This window comes from Doryrhamphus excisus, chromosome 3 (genome assembly GCF_030265055.1).
Source record: "Doryrhamphus excisus isolate RoL2022-K1 chromosome 3, RoL_Dexc_1.0, whole genome shotgun sequence".
Taxonomy (NCBI): Eukaryota; Metazoa; Chordata; class Actinopteri; order Syngnathiformes; family Syngnathidae; genus Doryrhamphus; species Doryrhamphus excisus.
In genome coordinates, this window is record NC_080468.1 from 40,914 (window position 1) to 60,834 (window position 19,921).

The window sequence follows — 19,921 nt, forward strand, 5'->3', positions numbered from 1 at the left end:
TCTTATCTTATCTTACTTCTGCATCAGCGAAAGCACTTCTGATTTTAAAACTCTTACTTGCTACTGAAGCTAATCCTGCTTTCATATTGATCTATAGTACTTATATGCAGGTAAAATGAACTAGCTTGCCTGCAGCATTGGTTTTGATAAATGTTTATGAAAATGTAATCTCCTGTATGTGCATTTACCGTGTTTTACATATTTTCTCTTTTTTTCCAAATCCACTACTATGTTTTAAAAACATTTTCATTATAAATACCTGCTGCATGCAGTAATAGATAAATGGGTTTTTACTGTTGGATTTTACATTTCAATTATATTGATGTCTGATGTTTAATTTTCTTTGTTTCTGCAGAGTGGCTTTGAAGATGGATACTCCTGTGATCCTAAAGATCATATTGACTGATGGCAGCTCTCAGAGGTTGACACTCTCACATGGACTCCCTGAAACAGTTGATGACCTTATTGTTGAAGTAAAGAGACAATGTGGACTTCAGGGCAACTTAAAACTTCAATTCATGGACTCCTTGTTTGGAAACGAGTTTCTCAACTTAACCTCAATGTCAGAGGTGGACGACAGAGGCACTCTTAGAGTTATTGATATGTCGGCCCACCACTATGCAACATGATGATAACTCTACTGTGCTTAATTCAGTCCTACACCTCCAAGCATCAAGTCCTTGCTCAACAACTGGCTCTTCATCACGGCCAGGTGAACTTGTGGATACAGACATACTGTCATCAAGTGAGTCTACAAGCTCACGGTCCTCCTGTCCAGCTGTGTTTCATGTACCTAAGTTCTCCTATGACACAGAGTTAAAACTTCAGCAGGCAGGTTTAGTTTACATTCAAAATGGCACTGCACTTATTCCAGATCCCAAGTTGAAGTCAGCTATTCTTGTTGGATTAGTGCAGCAAATTGTGCAGTATAAAGTGTATGTCACTGATAAGGAGATGGAACAGGTAGCCCAGAGTCTCATCAAGAGACATGCATGTTTAACTGAGAAGGGCTCCAGCACTGGATGTGGTGGATGGAAAATGAGTTTAAAATATAAACTGTCTAACTATCGCACACATCTGAGAAAACTTGGATGCCCAGAAGTGACGGTGAACTCCATAAAAAACAAACCTGCTGGAAAGCACAGTGCAGCTTTTGGCATCAAAAAGGCAAAGAGAGCAGAAGTTAATTTTTGCCCAACATACCCATCAGCAGAAACTGAGGAGAGTCTAGAAGCCATGCGGAAAGCTTTACTCTTGGATGTAAGGAAGAGGAACAACCGAGAGGTTGTCAAGCTCAACATGGAAAAGACTTTCGCATTGAGAAAGACATGAGGTTGTTCGTGATGCACCGATGGTGGATGATTTCATGGCGAGATGGCCTGCTTTGTTTGAAGTCAGTGAGGTAAGGCTGATCTCATGCTGGGTTTTCATCTTAGATTTGCTGTTGATTAAAATGAAAAGCTTGTATGCACTGGCAAATTGCTAATGTACCTGATAGCACATCGTTTGTATGTGCTTCATCTCCCTCTTGCCTGTCCTGGTCTGCTTTGTGTGATGGTGACATTCTCCCTGAATCCTCTGTGCTTTTTCAGATCAACGCTGAATTCAAGAGAATCACGACTGTACCACTTCAGTCCAAGTTCTTTTCTCAGGTGGACCTCCACACTGACAACTTGACAAGGCTGTTCCAGAAGAGAGGAGGACAGCTAGGTGAACGGCTCAAAAGAATCACTGCACAAATTGCCAATGTAAGTAATGCAGGGCTCTCGCAATCAAAAATTCTTTCTGCTATTTTGCATTTACTTTTCATTTTTGTCCTTTCACTGTTGCATCCTTTTGTATCATCTTAAACTGTTCCTCTGTTTCCTTATTTATCTTCATATTTGTCTACCTCCTCTTTCTTTTCTGTTTTTTTCCTGTTTCTATTTTCTACTTCCTCTTTTTCTAAGTCCCTTCAGTCCTCCTCTCACATGGAGTACACGGCAAGGCTCTCACAGTCATAGGAAACTTGCATACATAGGAAAAGAAATGTGCACCCATAGGACAGTTTATACCAGGAGATTAAAGCGATATTCTACTTTGCCAGATTAGTCCACTAAATATGTACTCTCCTCCATTCTGATGTGATGAGTGAAGATCTTCAGTTCACAAAACAATGCTTGAGTTTTAGGAGAAAGAGGGTAGCCTCATCCAGTACAATGGCAGTGAATGGTGACCACAGATGAAACGTTAAAAAAAGAACACAAAACGTCTCCATCCTGCTTGTGTGGTGTAATCAAGTGTCTGTGAGCCACAACTTTAAAAATTGACCGTGAAAGATGCCGTTTACACCATGTTTTTAGCCAACTGTAGCCTGTAGCTGGATGTCAAGATGGCGTCGATCTTGCGAGGCTTCCGCATTTTCATCCATTGAGAGATATACGAAGTCTCACATATTACATATTTAGTGGATTAAACTTACAAAGTGGAGTATCGCTTTAAGGCACATGTGGTGAATTAAGATGCTAATCTAGAAATGTCCTTTCAGTGTGATGATGTAGATGCTGGACGAGAGTGCATCATTAAAGGAGTCTGTGTCTACATGGGCGAAGATCCAGATAACCTCCTACAGGAATATGTGGTATGTATATGAATCGGTGCTTGTGTTCTTCTTCCGCTCTTCTCTTGTTCCCATTCTTGATCATTGTGTGGAAATTGTTTATTGATTAAAAGAATATAGTATATTCTGTTTTTTAAGTCAATTGTTTTACTGTTTCACAACCAAAAATCATTACAGCGTTTCTTGTTGCTGGTAAATGAACTTACAGGTAGAATAGAAGGTTCTCAAGACTTGTTGTGAAATTCATTAAATATCTGATTGCCTGCCAACAGTCTGATCTGTGCGCGTGTGCTGAAAAAGAGTCCTGTGTTGTCTCTAAATTTGCCTCCATTCTAACTTTGACCTTACTAGATCGAGTGTCACTATTTTGTTTATCCTTTTCTCGATGGGGCTTGGTGATTAGGTTTGACTTACCTAACTTCTTTACTTACCTTTTGTCTGTTTTGCACAGAGCCTGGATCAGAACACGATCAACAAGGCCATTGAAGACACTACAGTTGGTATATATGTTGTCAAAGAACATGCTTCAAGTGATGAAGCAGAGGACATTGGCATTGTTCTTGAAGGCATCAAGGTGTTACAAAACCTTGATAATGTAGCATTAGGTGTTGCTGTTTTATTTGGATTGATGTATGCGCTGAACCTCAGCTATCCTGCTGACCTCCGCTACACTTTTGAGGTAATTCAAAAGATCTGGATGGAACTGGATCGAGGGAAACTTTCCAACAGAGCACTTGCTCTGAAAAACAGGCTCCATCAGTGAACAGTTCAGACTGGATTGACTGATTTTGCACAGGAAAAAGCAGTGATATTTAACTAAATTCTGTCGCAACTGATGCTTTTAGTCTGAGAACTAAGGAGCTACATCAGACTCACGTCAGACAAGTCCAAGATACAGGTACAAGTTGTTTTGGAGTGAAAAAGGAATGTGACTTCACACAAAATCTGTCACATTTTCATGTCATCTTTGGCTATCCACCTGATCTTGCCCGTGATGTTTTTGAGGGTATAATCCCAGTGGAGCTTGCTTGTTGCTTAACAGTGCTTATTTCCAGAAAGTATTTTACATTAGTTGACCTGAACAATGCCATTCTGAAGTTTCCCTACAAATGGGCTGACAGGACAAACAAACCTCATGCAGTGTCACAAAGTTTCTCCAGCAGGAAAACAGTGGGGGGAAATGCTTGGAGCTTGCTCCGGTTCTTACCTTTTTTGGTTGGATCACTTGTACCTGAAGATGAGCCTGCGTCGCTTGTTCTCATGGACCTGAAGGACATCACAGAGCTTGTTGTTGCCCCTGTGCATAGTGATGACTCGCTGGCTTTTTTGGAAAGTAAACTTGTAGAGCACAGGCAGAGATACCAAGCGTTGTTCCCAGACATCAAGCTGCTACCAAAACACCATTATTTGGAGCACTACCCCCAGATGATCAGGCTGTTTGGTCCACTTGTTGGATAGTGGACATTGCGCTTTGAGGCTAAACACAGCTTTTTTAAACAGGTTATCCGACACACAAGCTGCTTCAAGAATGTGCCCCTCTCATTAGCTTCAAAGCATCAGATGATGATTGCGTACCATTTCAGCTCTCCACATCTAAATAAGTCTGACCTAGACGTCTCAGCTGTAGCCACTCTACCAGTAGACTTACTCAAAGAGGAGATAGCACAAGTCATCAGACAGAAGTTCCCAGACACACCTGAGGTTCAACTTGCACAGTGTGTGACAACCAATGGTATAACCTATAGGAAGGGAATGATACTGGCCCACAGAACAACAGGTGGATTGCCTGAATTTAGTGAAATTAACCAAATCTGCATTTTACATGACAGTGTATTCTACATTGTTAATGAGCTGTGTGGCTGGTATAGAGAACATTATAGAGCCTTTGAACTCAGTCCATCACCCACAAGAACATTCACTCTCGTGGCACCCAGTGAACTCCTTGATACTTATCCACTGGTTGACTACAAGATTGGATCAGCCCGTATGGTGACTTTGAAAAGACATATTGAAATAAAAGGTGGTGTGCAATAATTGAGCTGAGGGTTTATGACAGTTTGTAACTTGTGTGTATGATATGTAAGTCATTAAAAAGTGTAAAAGTAAAGAGTTTCAAAGTTGAAGTCAGCTATTCTTGTTGGATTAGTGCAGCAAATTGTGCAGTATAAAGTGTATGTCACTGATAAGGAGATGGAACAGGTAGCCCAGAGTCTCATCAAGAGACATGCATGTTTAACTGAGAAGGGCTCCAGCACTGGATGTGGTGGATGGAAAATGAGTTTAAAATATAAACTGTCTAACTATCGCACACATCTGAGAAAACTTGGATGCCCAGAAGTGACGGTGAACTCCATAAAAAACAAACCTGCTGGAAAGCACAGTGCAGCTTTTGGCATCAAAAAGGCAAAGAGAGCAGAAGTTAATTTTTGCCCAACATACCCATCAGCAGAAACTGAGGAGAGTCTAGAAGCCATGCGGAAAGCTTTACTCTTGGATGTAAGGAAGAGGAACAACCGAGAGGTTGTCAAGCTCAACATGGAAAAGACTTTCGCATTGAGAAAGACATGAGGTTGTTCGTGATGCACCGATGGTGGATGATTTCATGGCGAGATGGCCTGCTTTGTTTGAAGTCAGTGAGGTAAGGCTGATCTCATGCTGGGTTTTCATCTTAGATTTGCTGTTGATTAAAATGAAAAGCTTGTATGCACTGGCAAATTGCTAATGTACCTGATAGCACATCGTTTGTATGTGCTTCATCTCCCTCTTGCCTGTCCTGGTCTGCTTTGTGTGATGGTGACATTCTCCCTGAATCCTCTGTGCTTTTTCAGATCAACGCTGAATTCAAGAGAATCACGACTGTACCACTTCAGTCCAAGTTCTTTTCTCAGGTGGACCTCCACACTGACAACTTGACAAGGCTGTTCCAGAAGAGAGGAGGACAGCTAGGTGAACGGCTCAAAAGAATCACTGCACAAATTGCCAATGTAAGTAATGCAGGGCTCTCGCAATCAAAAATTCTTTCTGCTATTTTGCATTTACTTTTCATTTTTGTCCTTTCACTGTTGCATCCTTTTGTATCATCTTAAACTGTTCCTCTGTTTCCTTATTTATCTTCATATTTGTCTACCTCCTCTTTCTTTTCTGTTTTTTTCCTGTTTCTATTTTCTACTTCCTCTTTTTCTAAGTCCCTTCAGTCCTCCTCTCACATGGAGTACACGGCAAGGCTCTCACAGTCATAGGAAACTTGCATACATAGGAAAAGAAATGTGCACCCATAGGACAGTTTATACCAGGAGATTAAAGCGATATTCTACTTTGCCAGATTAGTCCACTAAATATGTACTCTCCTCCATTCTGATGTGATGAGTGAAGATCTTCAGTTCACAAAACAATGCTTGAGTTTTAGGAGAAAGAGGGTAGCCTCATCCAGTACAATGGCAGTGAATGGTGACCACAGATGAAACGTTAAAAAAAGAACACAAAACGTCTCCATCCTGCTTGTGTGGTGTAATCAAGTGTCTGTGAGCCACAACTTTAAAAATTGACCGTGAAAGATGCCGTTTACACCATGTTTTTAGCCAACTGTAGCCTGTAGCTGGATGTCAAGATGGCGTCGATCTTGCGAGGCTTCCGCATTTTCATCCATTGAGAGATATACGAAGTCTCACATATTACATATTTAGTGGATTAAACTTACAAAGTGGAGTATCGCTTTAAGGCACATGTGGTGAATTAAGATGCTAATCTAGAAATGTCCTTTCAGTGTGATGATGTAGATGCTGGACGAGAGTGCATCATTAAAGGAGTCTGTGTCTACATGGGCGAAGATCCAGATAACCTCCTACAGGAATATGTGGTATGTATATGAATCGGTGCTTGTGTTCTTCTTCCGCTCTTCTCTTGTTCCCATTCTTGATCATTGTGTGGAAATTGTTTATTGATTAAAAGAATATAGTATATTCTGTTTTTTAAGTCAATTGTTTTACTGTTTCACAACCAAAAATCATTACAGCGTTTCTTGTTGCTGGTAAATGAACTTACAGGTAGAATAGAAGGTTCTCAAGACTTGTTGTGAAATTCATTAAATATCTGATTGCCTGCCAACAGTCTGATCTGTGCGCGTGTGCTGAAAAAGAGTCCTGTGTTGTCTCTAAATTTGCCTCCATTCTAACTTTGACCTTACTAGATCGAGTGTCACTATTTTGTTTATCCTTTTCTCGATGGGGCTTGGTGATTAGGTTTGACTTACCTAACTTCTTTACTTACCTTTTGTCTGTTTTGCACAGAGCCTGGATCAGAACACGATCAACAAGGCCATTGAAGACACTACAGTTGGTATATATGTTGTCAAAGAACATGCTTCAAGTGATGAAGCAGAGGACATTGGCATTGTTCTTGAAGGCATCAAGGTGTTACAAAACCTTGATAATGTAGCATTAGGTGTTGCTGTTTTATTTGGATTGATGTATGCGCTGAACCTCAGCTATCCTGCTGACCTCCGCTACACTTTTGAGGTAATTCAAAAGATCTGGATGGAACTGGATCGAGGGAAACTTTCCAACAGAGCACTTGCTCTGAAAAACAGGCTCCATCAGTGAACAGTTCAGACTGGATTGACTGATTTTGCACAGGAAAAAGCAGTGATATTTAACTAAATTCTGTCGCAACTGATGCTTTTAGTCTGAGAACTAAGGAGCTACATCAGACTCACGTCAGACAAGTCCAAGATACAGGTACAAGTTGTTTTGGAGTGAAAAAGGAATGTGACTTCACACAAAATCTGTCACATTTTCATGTCATCTTTGGCTATCCACCTGATCTTGCCCGTGATGTTTTTGAGGGTATAATCCCAGTGGAGCTTGCTTGTTGCTTAACAGTGCTTATTTCCAGAAAGTATTTTACATTAGTTGACCTGAACAATGCCATTCTGAAGTTTCCCTACAAATGGGCTGACAGGACAAACAAACCTCATGCAGTGTCACAAAGTTTCTCCAGCAGGAAAACAGTGGGGGGAAATGCTTGGAGCTTGCTCCGGTTCTTACCTTTTTTGGTTGGATCACTTGTACCTGAAGATGAGCCTGCGTCGCTTGTTCTCATGGACCTGAAGGACATCACAGAGCTTGTTGTTGCCCCTGTGCATAGTGATGACTCGCTGGCTTTTTTGGAAAGTAAACTTGTAGAGCACAGGCAGAGATACCAAGCGTTGTTCCCAGACATCAAGCTGCTACCAAAACACCATTATTTGGAGCACTACCCCCAGATGATCAGGCTGTTTGGTCCACTTGTTGGATAGTGGACATTGCGCTTTGAGGCTAAACACAGCTTTTTTAAACAGGTTATCCGACACACAAGCTGCTTCAAGAATGTGCCCCTCTCATTAGCTTCAAAGCATCAGATGATGATTGCGTACCATTTCAGCTCTCCACATCTAAATAAGTCTGACCTAGACGTCTCAGCTGTAGCCACTCTACCAGTAGACTTACTCAAAGAGGAGATAGCACAAGTCATCAGACAGAAGTTCCCAGACACACCTGAGGTTCAACTTGCACAGTGTGTGACAACCAATGGTATAACCTATAGGAAGGGAATGATACTGGCCCACAGAACAACAGGTGGATTGCCTGAATTTAGTGAAATTAACCAAATCTGCATTTTACATGACAGTGTATTCTACATTGTTAATGAGCTGTGTGGCTGGTATAGAGAACATTATAGAGCCTTTGAACTCAGTCCATCACCCACAAGAACATTCACTCTCGTGGCACCCAGTGAACTCCTTGATACTTATCCACTGGTTGACTACAAGATTGGATCAGCCCGTATGGTGACTTTGAAAAGACATATTGAAATAAAAGGTGGTGTGCAATAATTGAGCTGAGGGTTTATGACAGTTTGTAACTTGTGTGTATGATATGTAAGTCATTAAAAAGTGTAAAAGTAAAGAGTTTCAATTAGAATTCACGAGGTTGTGATTTAAGTTAAAATGTTAGCCATTAAAAAGTCTTAATTTGATCTAACCTAGTTTCATACTTCTGCCTTGGATGTCTGCAGGTTCTTGAAGTACTAAAATGTCTGAAATTCAATTAAATAAATATTAGACCTAAAAGTAATTTAAAAATCTATATTTGAATACATAAGGTGTTTATTTCAGCATAAGCTTTTTAAACTAACTTTTGTCAACATTACTACTAGTGCTATTTCTACTTGCAAATTTCCCCACTGTGGGACGAATAAAGGCATCTTATCTTATCTTATCTTACTTCTGCATCAGCGAAAGCACTTCTGATTTTAAAACTCTTACTTGCTACTGAAGCTAATCCTGCTTTCATATTGATCTATAGTACTTATATGCAGGTAAAATGAACTAGCTTGCCTGCAGCATTGGTTTTGATAAATGTTTATGAAAATGTAATCTCCTGTATGTGCATTTACCGTGTTTTACATATTTTCTCTTTTTTTCCAAATCCACTACTATGTTTTAAAAACATTTTCATTATAAATACCTGCTGCATGCAGTAATAGATAAATGGGTTTTTACTGTTGGATTTTACATTTCAATTATATTGATGTCTGATGTTTAATTTTCTTTGTTTCTGCAGAGTGGCTTTGAAGATGGATACTCCTGTGATCCTAAAGATCATATTGACTGATGGCAGCTCTCAGAGGTTGACACTCTCACATGGACTCCCTGAAACAGTTGATGACCTTATTGTTGAAGTAAAGAGACAATGTGGACTTCAGGGCAACTTAAAACTTCAATTCATGGACTCCTTGTTTGGAAACGAGTTTCTCAACTTAACCTCAATGTCAGAGGTGGACGACAGAGGCACTCTTAGAGTTATTGATATGTCGGCCCACCACTATGCAACATGATGATAACTCTACTGTGCTTAATTCAGTCCTACACCTCCAAGCATCAAGTCCTTGCTCAACAACTGGCTCTTCATCACGGCCAGGTGAACTTGTGGATACAGACATACTGTCATCAAGTGAGTCTACAAGCTCACGGTCCTCCTGTCCAGCTGTGTTTCATGTACCTAAGTTCTCCTATGACACAGAGTTAAAACTTCAGCAGGCAGGTTTAGTTTACATTCAAAATGGCACTGCACTTATTCCAGATCCCAAGTTGAAGTCAGCTATTCTTGTTGGATTAGTGCAGCAAATTGTGCAGTATAAAGTGTATGTCACTGATAAGGAGATGGAACAGGTAGCCCAGAGTCTCATCAAGAGACATGCATGTTTAACTGAGAAGGGCTCCAGCACTGGATGTGGTGGATGGAAAATGAGTTTAAAATATAAACTGTCTAACTATCGCACACATCTGAGAAAACTTGGATGCCCAGAAGTGACGGTGAACTCCATAAAAAACAAACCTGCTGGAAAGCACAGTGCAGCTTTTGGCATCAAAAAGGCAAAGAGAGCAGAAGTTAATTTTTGCCCAACATACCCATCAGCAGAAACTGAGGAGAGTCTAGAAGCCATGCGGAAAGCTTTACTCTTGGATGTAAGGAAGAGGAACAACCGAGAGGTTGTCAAGCTCAACATGGAAAAGACTTTCGCATTGAGAAAGACATGAGGTTGTTCGTGATGCACCGATGGTGGATGATTTCATGGCGAGATGGCCTGCTTTGTTTGAAGTCAGTGAGGTAAGGCTGATCTCATGCTGGGTTTTCATCTTAGATTTGCTGTTGATTAAAATGAAAAGCTTGTATGCACTGGCAAATTGCTAATGTACCTGATAGCACATCGTTTGTATGTGCTTCATCTCCCTCTTGCCTGTCCTGGTCTGCTTTGTGTGATGGTGACATTCTCCCTGAATCCTCTGTGCTTTTTCAGATCAACGCTGAATTCAAGAGAATCACGACTGTACCACTTCAGTCCAAGTTCTTTTCTCAGGTGGACCTCCACACTGACAACTTGACAAGGCTGTTCCAGAAGAGAGGAGGACAGCTAGGTGAACGGCTCAAAAGAATCACTGCACAAATTGCCAATGTAAGTAATGCAGGGCTCTCGCAATCAAAAATTCTTTCTGCTATTTTGCATTTACTTTTCATTTTTGTCCTTTCACTGTTGCATCCTTTTGTATCATCTTAAACTGTTCCTCTGTTTCCTTATTTATCTTCATATTTGTCTACCTCCTCTTTCTTTTCTGTTTTTTTCCTGTTTCTATTTTCTACTTCCTCTTTTTCTAAGTCCCTTCAGTCCTCCTCTCACATGGAGTACACGGCAAGGCTCTCACAGTCATAGGAAACTTGCATACATAGGAAAAGAAATGTGCACCCATAGGACAGTTTATACCAGGAGATTAAAGCGATATTCTACTTTGCCAGATTAGTCCACTAAATATGTACTCTCCTCCATTCTGATGTGATGAGTGAAGATCTTCAGTTCACAAAACAATGCTTGAGTTTTAGGAGAAAGAGGGTAGCCTCATCCAGTACAATGGCAGTGAATGGTGACCACAGATGAAACGTTAAAAAAAGAACACAAAACGTCTCCATCCTGCTTGTGTGGTGTAATCAAGTGTCTGTGAGCCACAACTTTAAAAATTGACCGTGAAAGATGCCGTTTACACCATGTTTTTAGCCAACTGTAGCCTGTAGCTGGATGTCAAGATGGCGTCGATCTTGCGAGGCTTCCGCATTTTCATCCATTGAGAGATATACGAAGTCTCACATATTACATATTTAGTGGATTAAACTTACAAAGTGGAGTATCGCTTTAAGGCACATGTGGTGAATTAAGATGCTAATCTAGAAATGTCCTTTCAGTGTGATGATGTAGATGCTGGACGAGAGTGCATCATTAAAGGAGTCTGTGTCTACATGGGCGAAGATCCAGATAACCTCCTACAGGAATATGTGGTATGTATATGAATCGGTGCTTGTGTTCTTCTTCCGCTCTTCTCTTGTTCCCATTCTTGATCATTGTGTGGAAATTGTTTATTGATTAAAAGAATATAGTATATTCTGTTTTTTAAGTCAATTGTTTTACTGTTTCACAACCAAAAATCATTACAGCGTTTCTTGTTGCTGGTAAATGAACTTACAGGTAGAATAGAAGGTTCTCAAGACTTGTTGTGAAATTCATTAAATATCTGATTGCCTGCCAACAGTCTGATCTGTGCGCGTGTGCTGAAAAAGAGTCCTGTGTTGTCTCTAAATTTGCCTCCATTCTAACTTTGACCTTACTAGATCGAGTGTCACTATTTTGTTTATCCTTTTCTCGATGGGGCTTGGTGATTAGGTTTGACTTACCTAACTTCTTTACTTACCTTTTGTCTGTTTTGCACAGAGCCTGGATCAGAACACGATCAACAAGGCCATTGAAGACACTACAGTTGGTATATATGTTGTCAAAGAACATGCTTCAAGTGATGAAGCAGAGGACATTGGCATTGTTCTTGAAGGCATCAAGGTGTTACAAAACCTTGATAATGTAGCATTAGGTGTTGCTGTTTTATTTGGATTGATGTATGCGCTGAACCTCAGCTATCCTGCTGACCTCCGCTACACTTTTGAGGTAATTCAAAAGATCTGGATGGAACTGGATCGAGGGAAACTTTCCAACAGAGCACTTGCTCTGAAAAACAGGCTCCATCAGTGAACAGTTCAGACTGGATTGACTGATTTTGCACAGGAAAAAGCAGTGATATTTAACTAAATTCTGTCGCAACTGATGCTTTTAGTCTGAGAACTAAGGAGCTACATCAGACTCACGTCAGACAAGTCCAAGATACAGGTACAAGTTGTTTTGGAGTGAAAAAGGAATGTGACTTCACACAAAATCTGTCACATTTTCATGTCATCTTTGGCTATCCACCTGATCTTGCCCATGATGTTTTTGAGGGTATAATCCCAGTGGAGCTTGCTTGTTGCTTAACAGTGCTTATTTCCAGAAAGTATTTTACATTAGTTGACCTGAACAATGCCATTCTGAAGTTTCCCTACAAATGGGCTGACAGGACAAACAAACCTCATGCAGTGTCACAAAGTTTCTCCAGCAGGAAAACAGTGGGGGGAAATGCTTGGAGCTTGCTCCGGTTCTTACCTTTTTTGGTTGGATCACTTGTACCTGAAGATGAGCCTGCGTCGCTTGTTCTCATGGACCTGAAGGACATCACAGAGCTTGTTGTTGCCCCTGTGCATAGTGATGACTCGCTGGCTTTTTTGGAAAGTAAAATTGTAGAGCACAGGCAGAGATACCAAGCGTTGTTCCCAGACATCAAGCTGCTACCAAAACACCATTATTTGGAGCACTACCCCCAGATGATCAGGCTGTTTGGTCCACTTGTTGGATAGTGGACATTGCGCTTTGAGGCTAAACACAGCTTTTTTAAACAGGTTATCCGACACACAAGCTGCTTCAAGAATGTGCCCCTCTCATTAGCTTCAAAGCATCAGATGATGATTGCGTACCATTTCAGCTCTCCACATCTAAATAAGTCTGACCTAGACGTCTCAGCTGTAGCCACTCTACCAGTAGACTTACTCAAAGAGGAGATAGCACAAGTCATCAGACAGAAGTTCCCAGACACACCTGAGGTTCAACTTGCACAGTGTGTGACAACCAATGGTATAACCTATAGGAAGGGAATGATACTGGCCCACAGAACAACAGGTGGATTGCCTGAATTTAGTGAAATTAACCAAATCTGCATTTTACATGACAGTGTATTCTACATTGTTAATGAGCTGTGTGGCTGGTATAGAGAACATTATAGAGCCTTTGAACTCAGTCCATCACCCACAAGAACATTCACTCTCGTGGCACCCAGTGAACTCCTTGATACTTATCCACTGGTTGACTACAAGATTGGATCAGCCCGTATGGTGACTTTGAAAAGACATATTGAAATAAAAGGTGGTGTGCAATAATTGAGCTGAGGGTTTATGACAGTTTGTAACTTGTGTGTATGATATGTAAGTCATTAAAAAGTGTAAAAGTAAAGAGTTTCAATTAGAATTCACGAGGTTGTGATTTAAGTTAAAATGTTAGCCATTAAAAAGTCTTAATTTGATCTAACCTAGTTTCATACTGCTGCCTTGGATGTCTGCAGGTTCTTGAAGTACTAAAATGTCTGAAATTCAATTAAATAAATATTAGACCTAAAAGTAATTTAAAAATCTATATTTGAATACATAAGGTGTTTATTTCAGCATAAGCTTTTTAAACTAACTTTTGTCAACATTACTACTAGTGCTACTTCTACTTGGAAATTTCCCCACTGTGGGACGAATAAAGGCATCTTATCTTATCTTATCTTACTTCTGCATCAGCGAAAGCACTTCTGATTTTAAAACTCTTACTTGCTACTGAAGCTAATCCTGCTTTCATATTGATCTATAGTACTTATATGCAGGTAAAATGAACTAGCTTGCCTGCAGCATTGGTTTTGATAAATGTTTATGAAAATGTAATCTCCTGTATGTGCATTTACCGTGTTTTACATATTTTCTCTTTTTTTCCAAATCCACTACTATATTTTAAAAACATTTTCATTATAAATACCTGCTGCATGCAGTAAAAGATAAATGGGTTTTTACTGTTGGATTTTACATTTCAATTATATTGATGTCTGATGTTTAATTTTCTTTGTTTCTGCAGAGTGGCTTTGAAAGATGGATACTCCTGTGATCCTAAAGATCATATTGACTGATGGCAGCTCTCAGAGGTTGACACTCTAACATGGACTCCCTGAAACAGTTGATGACCTTATTGTTGAAGTAAAGAGACAATGTGGACTTCAGGGCAACTTAAAACTTCAATTCATGGACTCCTTGTTTGGAAACGAGTTTCTCAACTTAACCTCAATGTCAGAGGTGGACGACAGAGGCACTCTTAGAGTTATTGGTATGTCAAGGCCCACCACTATGCAACATGATGATAACTCTACTGTGCTTAATTCAGTCCTACACCTCCAAGCATCAAGTCCTTGCTCAACAACTGGCTCTTCATCACGGCCAGGTGAACTTGTGGATACAGACATACTGTCATCAAGTGAGTCTACAAGCTCACGGTCCTCCTGGCCAGCTGTGTTTCATGTACCTAAGTTCTCCTATGACACAGAGTTAAAACTTCAGCAGGCAGGTTTAGTTTACATTCAAAATGGCACTGCACTTATTCCAGATCCCAAGTTGAAGTCAGCTATTCTTGTTGGATTAGTGCAGCAAATTGTGCAGTATAAAGTGTATGTCACTGATAAGGAGATGGAACAGGTAGCCCAGAGTCTCATCAAGAGACATGCATGTTTAACTGAGAAGGGCTCCAGCACTGGATGTGGTGGATGGAAAATGAGTTTAAAATATAAACTGTCTAACTATCGCACACATCTGAGAAAACTTGGATGCCCAGAAGTGACGGTGAACTCCATAAAAAACAAACCTGCTGGAAAGCACAGTGCAGCTTTTGGCATCAAAAAGGCAAAGAGAGCAGAAGTTAATTTTTGCCCAACATACCCATCAGCAGAAACTGAGGAGAGTCTAGAAGCCATGCGGAAAGCTTTACTCTTGGATGTAAGGAAGAGGAACAACCGAGAGGTTGTCAAGCTCAACATGGAAAAGACTTTCGCATTGAGAAGACATGAGGTTGTTCGTGATGCACCGATGGTGGATGGTTTCATGGCGAGATGGCCTGCTTTGTTTGAAGTCAGTGAGGTAAGGCTGATCTCATGCTGGGTTTTCATCTTAGATTTGCTGTTGATTAAAATGAAAAGCTTGTATGCACTGGCAAATTGCTAATGTACCTGATAGCACATCGTTTGTATGTGCTTCATCTCCCTCTTGCCTGTCCTGGTCTGCTTTGTGTGATGGTGACATTCTCTCTGAATCCTCTGTGCTTTTTCAGATCAACGCTGAATTCAAGAGAATCACGACTGTACCACTTCAGTCCAAGTTCTTTTCTCAGGTGGACCTCCACACTGACAACTTGACAAGGCTGTTCCAGAAGAGAGGAGGACAGCTAGGTGAACGGCTCAAAAGAATCACTGCACAAATTGCCAATGTAAGTAATGCAGGGCTCTCGCAATCAAAAATTCTTTCTGCTATTTTGCATTTACTTTTCATTTTTGTCCTTTCACTGTTGCATCCTTTTGTATCATCTTAAACTGTTCCTCTGTTTCCTTATTTATCTTCATATTTGTCTACCTCCTCTTTCTTTTCTGTTTTTTTCCTGTTTCTATTTTCTACTTCCTCTTTTTCTAAGTCCCTTCAGTCCTCCTCTCACATGGAGTACACGGCAAGGCTCTCACAGTCATAGGAAACTTGCATACATAGGAAAAGAAATGTGCACCCATAGGACAGTTTATACCAGGAGATTAAAGCGATATTCTACTTTGCCAGATTAGTCCACTAAATATGTACTCTCCTCCATTCTGATGTGATGAGTGAAGATCTTCAGTTCACAAAACAATGCTTGAGTTTTAGGAGAAAGAGGGTAGCCTCATCCAGTACAATGGCAGTGAATGGTGACCACAGATGAAACGTTAAAAAAAGAACACAAAACGTCTCCATCCTGCTTGTGTGGTGTAATCAAGTGTCTGTGAGCCACAACTTTAAAAATTGACCGTGAAAGATGCCGTTTACACCATGTTTTTAGCCAACTGTAGCCTGTAGCTGGATGTCAAGATGGCGTCGATCTTGCGAGGCTTCCGCATTTTCATCCATTGAGAGATATACGAAGTCTCACATATTACATATTTAGTGGATTAAACTTACAAAGTGGAGTATCGCTTTAAGGCACATGTGGTGAATTAAGATGCTAATCTAGAAATGTCCTTTCAGTGTGATGATGTAGATGCTGGACGAGAGTGCATCATTAAAGGAGCGTCTACATGGGCGAAGATCCAGATAACCTCCTACAGGAATATGTGGTATGTATATGAATCGGTGCTTGTGTTCTTCTTCCGCTCTTCTCTTGTTCCCATTCTTGATCATTGTGTGGAAATTGTTTATTGATTAAAAGAATATAGTATATTCTGTTTTTTAAGTCAATTGTTTTACTGTTTCACAACCAAAAATCATTACAGCGTTTCTTGTTGCTGGTAAATGAACTTACAGGTAGAATAGAAGGTTCTCAAGACTTGTTGTGAAATTCATTAAATATCTGATTGCCTGCCAACAGTCTGATCTGTGCGCGTGTGCTGAAAAAGAGTCCTGTGTTGTCTCTAAATTTGCCTCCATTCTAACTTTGACCTTACTAGATCGAGTGTCACTATTTTGTTTATCCTTTTCTCGATGGGGCTTGGTGATTAGGTTTGACTTACCTAACTTCTTTACTTACCTTTTGTCTGTTTTGCACAGAGCCTGGATCAGAACACGATCAACAAGGCCATTGAAGACACTACAGTTGGTATATATGTTGTCAAAGAACATGCTTCAAGTGATGAAGCAGAGGACATTGGCATTGTTCTTGAAGGCATCAAGGTGTTACAAAACCTTGATAATGTAGCATTAGGTGTTGCTGTTTTATTTGGATTGATGTATGCGCTGAACCTCAGCTATCCTGCTGACCTCCGCTACACTTTTGAGGTAATTCAAAAGATCTGGATGGAACTGGATCGAGGGAAACTTTCCAACAGAGCACTTGCTCTGAAAAACAGGCTCCATCAGTGAACAGTTCAGACTGGATTGACTGCACTTTTTTTAAGTTTTGTTTCTCAGTGACAAGTTTATGCAGGATTTATTGCTTTTTGTTTACAAACCTGTTACTGTTATTATGTTCTATTTGCTCTTGAGGATGCACTGGATGCTCAAGCTCACATTATATTTTTGAATGTACTGTGATAGGTTCAGATTGTTATCTGCTGTGAACCTGGTACTCTGAAAAAAGTTAGATTATTTGTAAGATGAATCCATTGCACTTTATGCAGAATTTACTTTTAATTCATTTTTGTTGTGAATTTACTGTGAAAACTGTTTTTGTGTTTTAATGTGATTTGTATTTTCAATATTTGTGTTTTGAAAGTTGTGTTTTTATGCTGAAGTTAAAGCTGCACTGAGATCAAGATCAATACACTACATTTTGTCAATACAATCAGTTTTGATTTTTGTATTTGCACACACAATTGTCTACAATGTATTTGACTGGCTTTAACAAATCAAGTTACATTTAGAGAGCTAACTTGTGTTGTAAGGACATAATAAAATTGCTTTCAAGTTACATAATACATTTAAATTATATTAGCATTAACAAATCAAGTTAGAGTTGCATTTGAAAAACAGGTATCTGAACATGAAAAAATTACTTTCATATTACTGAATTCGTTGGTGTTAAATCAACTTGATTCTTTTAAATACTCGAACGTAATTGAAATATTTTGATTTAACAAGTAATAATTCATTGAGAAGAAGAATGAAATTTTGTCAGTCATTCACATTCTTATCATGTGGGACCGATGTACACATTAAAATCAAGTAAATCCAAAGGAGTGGTCACTATTTTTGCCAGTAACATGTTTGTGAGTTCGATGGCCACATGAAACTAAGTTGAGTAATTGCAAATTAATATATCAATACTAGACTAGACTAGACTAGACTAGACTAGACTAGTTTTAGAGTCGCTACATTGGCTCCCCGTCTGCTCCAGGATGGATTTTAAGATTCTCTTACTGGTTTTTAAATGTCTTAACGGCACCTTCTTTTTTATCTGATCTGCGTTTCCCATATGAACCCCCGCGGACCCTGCGGTCCTCCGGCACTGGCCTTTTAACAATACCAAAACCCAGAACTAAAACCCACGGTGAGGCAGCATTTAGCCACTATGGCCCCCACCTGTGGAACAGCCTGCCGGAGAGCCTCAGGACTGCAGAGACTGTTGATATTTTTAAAAGAAGATTAAAGACACGCCTTTTTAATCAGGATTTGAACTCATATTTTTAAACTTTTCTTATGTTTTTATCTTTTTAGTCCTATTTTATGCTTTTAGTCTTTAGATTTTAACTCCTTTAAGTCCTCCACACTGGGGTCTGTGTCGGGTCTACTGAGGGGCTGCCATCCTTGGGTTCCTTCGACCCGGCCGACTGGGGGTTCCTCCCTTTAATGTGGGGGTCCGCCCGTCTGTCGGAGTCGGGGGGCCCCGGGTGCTGGTCCCCCTATGGCACGGCCTGCGGCTCTTCCCAGTGTGGACGGCCCCAAAGGTGGCGTTTCCTTGATCCTCAGAGACATGGCATATGTCTCCCTACTGTGTGTGATTGTGTGTGATTGCGGGTGTTTCTTTGTAATTGTTTTTCCTTTTAATTGTGGTAATTGTTTTAATTCTGTAAAGCACTTTGTGTTGCATGTCTTTGCAGGAAAAGTGCTCTACAAATAAAGTTGATTTGATTTTGATTTAGACACCTTAAACATGACGTGTACCGAAAATGTATGTCTTATCTTTACTTTACTTTACTAACATTTCTTTGGGAGCTTTCTTGCTGCCTTCCTCTTTACTTGGCGCAAACAGGAAGTAAACGGCTCTGGTCATGTGACAATTTACACTAAACATGCGACACTGCACATATTTAATCGAACGCCCTTATTATTTTATTATCTGCTGGAAATGCATTGATAGATCATTCAGTAAAATTGTTTTAGCTTTGGAAACAAAACGTTTTTTGTGACCAGTGGGATTAAATATGTTAAATAGCAAATTGTAAACTCAATAACGTCAGTCTTTATGGCGCAATCGGTCTAACGCGTTGGTTGGTTGAAAGGTTGGTGGTTCGAGCCCACCAATAACTCTTTATATATCTGGAATGTTTTTTTGCGAAAATGGAACAACAAAGCTCTCCTTGATGAATTACAATATATTGAAAATGTAATTTATTTCAGTAGTCTAATTAAAAAAAGTGGATTTATAGAAGGAATAGAGGCGCCATGATATGTTAAACTTGCTGTACAGGTACAGTATTAACAAGCAACGTGAAATGTAATATAAGCTGTGGCCAGTAGGAGTCACTGTTCCCCTACTGGCACCACGTTTGGACAATAACATCGTATGAATAGATCTGTGATATGATTCAGTATGACTTTCTCTTTCTCATCATATTGGAGAATAAATGCCTGCTGGGGGTTTAAACAGTGGAAGCTGATCGCTTGTAGTAGACAAGTGAACTCTTAAACCAGGTAGGTGGTCAGGTGGTTCTTAATGAATGAATCTGTGCTGTATTGGGTTGATTTTAACCTGTTTGGTTTTTGTTTGCTCACCAGGAGGCGATAAGCTGTACTTCCCGCCGCTGCCAGCAGGTGGGGCGTTTGTGCAACCTCATGAGTGTGAGCTGCAGACTGGATGAGTAGCCGGATAATGCCGACTTCAGAGCAGACCACCGAGCGCTGTGCAGCAGGA

At 40.2% G+C, this 19,921-nt stretch overlaps 4 protein-coding genes across 8 annotated transcripts; all 4 read left to right on the top strand.

The window, feature by feature from the left end:
• Nucleotides 1–373: 373 nt before the first annotated feature.
• LOC131125797 (uncharacterized) lies at nt 374–3,984 on the top strand. 2 transcript variants are annotated; one of them, XM_058067669.1, is made up of 4 exons: nt 374–1,402; nt 1,593–1,748; nt 2,528–2,620; nt 3,051–3,984. In XM_058067669.1, exons 1-4 carry the CDS (start codon nt 1,352–1,354, stop codon nt 3,360–3,362), a joined length of 612 nt encoding a protein of 203 aa, XP_057923652.1. In that variant the 5' UTR covers nt 374–1,351; the 3' UTR covers nt 3,363–3,984. The 2 variants fall into 2 exon arrangements, with proteins under 2 accessions (XP_057923652.1, XP_057923651.1); XM_058067668.1 differs by lacking the exon at nt 374–1,402 and having other exon boundaries at nt 1,458–1,748.
• Nucleotides 3,985–4,776: 792 nt separating this feature from the next.
• On the top strand, nt 4,777–9,223 carry LOC131126492 (uncharacterized). Of its 3 annotated transcripts, none has more exons than XM_058069101.1 (4): nt 4,777–5,237; nt 5,428–5,583; nt 6,363–6,455; nt 6,886–7,819. In XM_058069101.1, the coding sequence occupies exons 1-4, from the start codon at nt 5,187–5,189 to the stop codon at nt 7,195–7,197; spliced, it is 612 nt and encodes a 203-aa protein (XP_057925084.1). In that variant the 5' UTR covers nt 4,777–5,186; the 3' UTR covers nt 7,198–7,819. The 3 variants fall into 3 exon arrangements, 2 of the variants coding, with proteins under 2 accessions (XP_057925084.1, XP_057925083.1); XR_009129168.1 differs by lacking the exon at nt 4,777–5,237 and adding an exon at nt 9,199–9,223 and having other exon boundaries at nt 5,293–5,583; nt 6,886–7,332; XM_058069100.1 differs by lacking the exon at nt 4,777–5,237 and having other exon boundaries at nt 5,293–5,583.
• Nucleotides 9,217–12,354, top strand: LOC131126493 (uncharacterized). Of its 2 annotated transcripts, XM_058069103.1 has the most exons (4): nt 9,217–10,245; nt 10,436–10,591; nt 11,371–11,463; nt 11,894–12,354. In XM_058069103.1, the coding sequence occupies exons 1-4, from the start codon at nt 10,195–10,197 to the stop codon at nt 12,203–12,205; spliced, it is 612 nt and encodes a 203-aa protein (XP_057925086.1). In that variant the 5' UTR covers nt 9,217–10,194; the 3' UTR covers nt 12,206–12,354. The 2 variants fall into 2 exon arrangements, with proteins under 2 accessions (XP_057925086.1, XP_057925085.1); XM_058069102.1 differs by lacking the exon at nt 9,217–10,245 and having other exon boundaries at nt 10,301–10,591.
• Nucleotides 12,355–14,565: 2,211 nt separating this feature from the next.
• Nucleotides 14,566–17,521, top strand: LOC131126011 (uncharacterized). The gene is made up of 4 exons (XM_058068130.1): nt 14,566–15,255; nt 15,446–15,601; nt 16,381–16,469; nt 16,900–17,521. Coding segments are annotated over exons 1-4 (693 nt in total). The 5' UTR covers nt 14,566–14,808; the 3' UTR covers nt 16,901–17,521.
• The last annotated feature ends 2,400 nt before the right edge of the window (nt 17,522–19,921 follow it).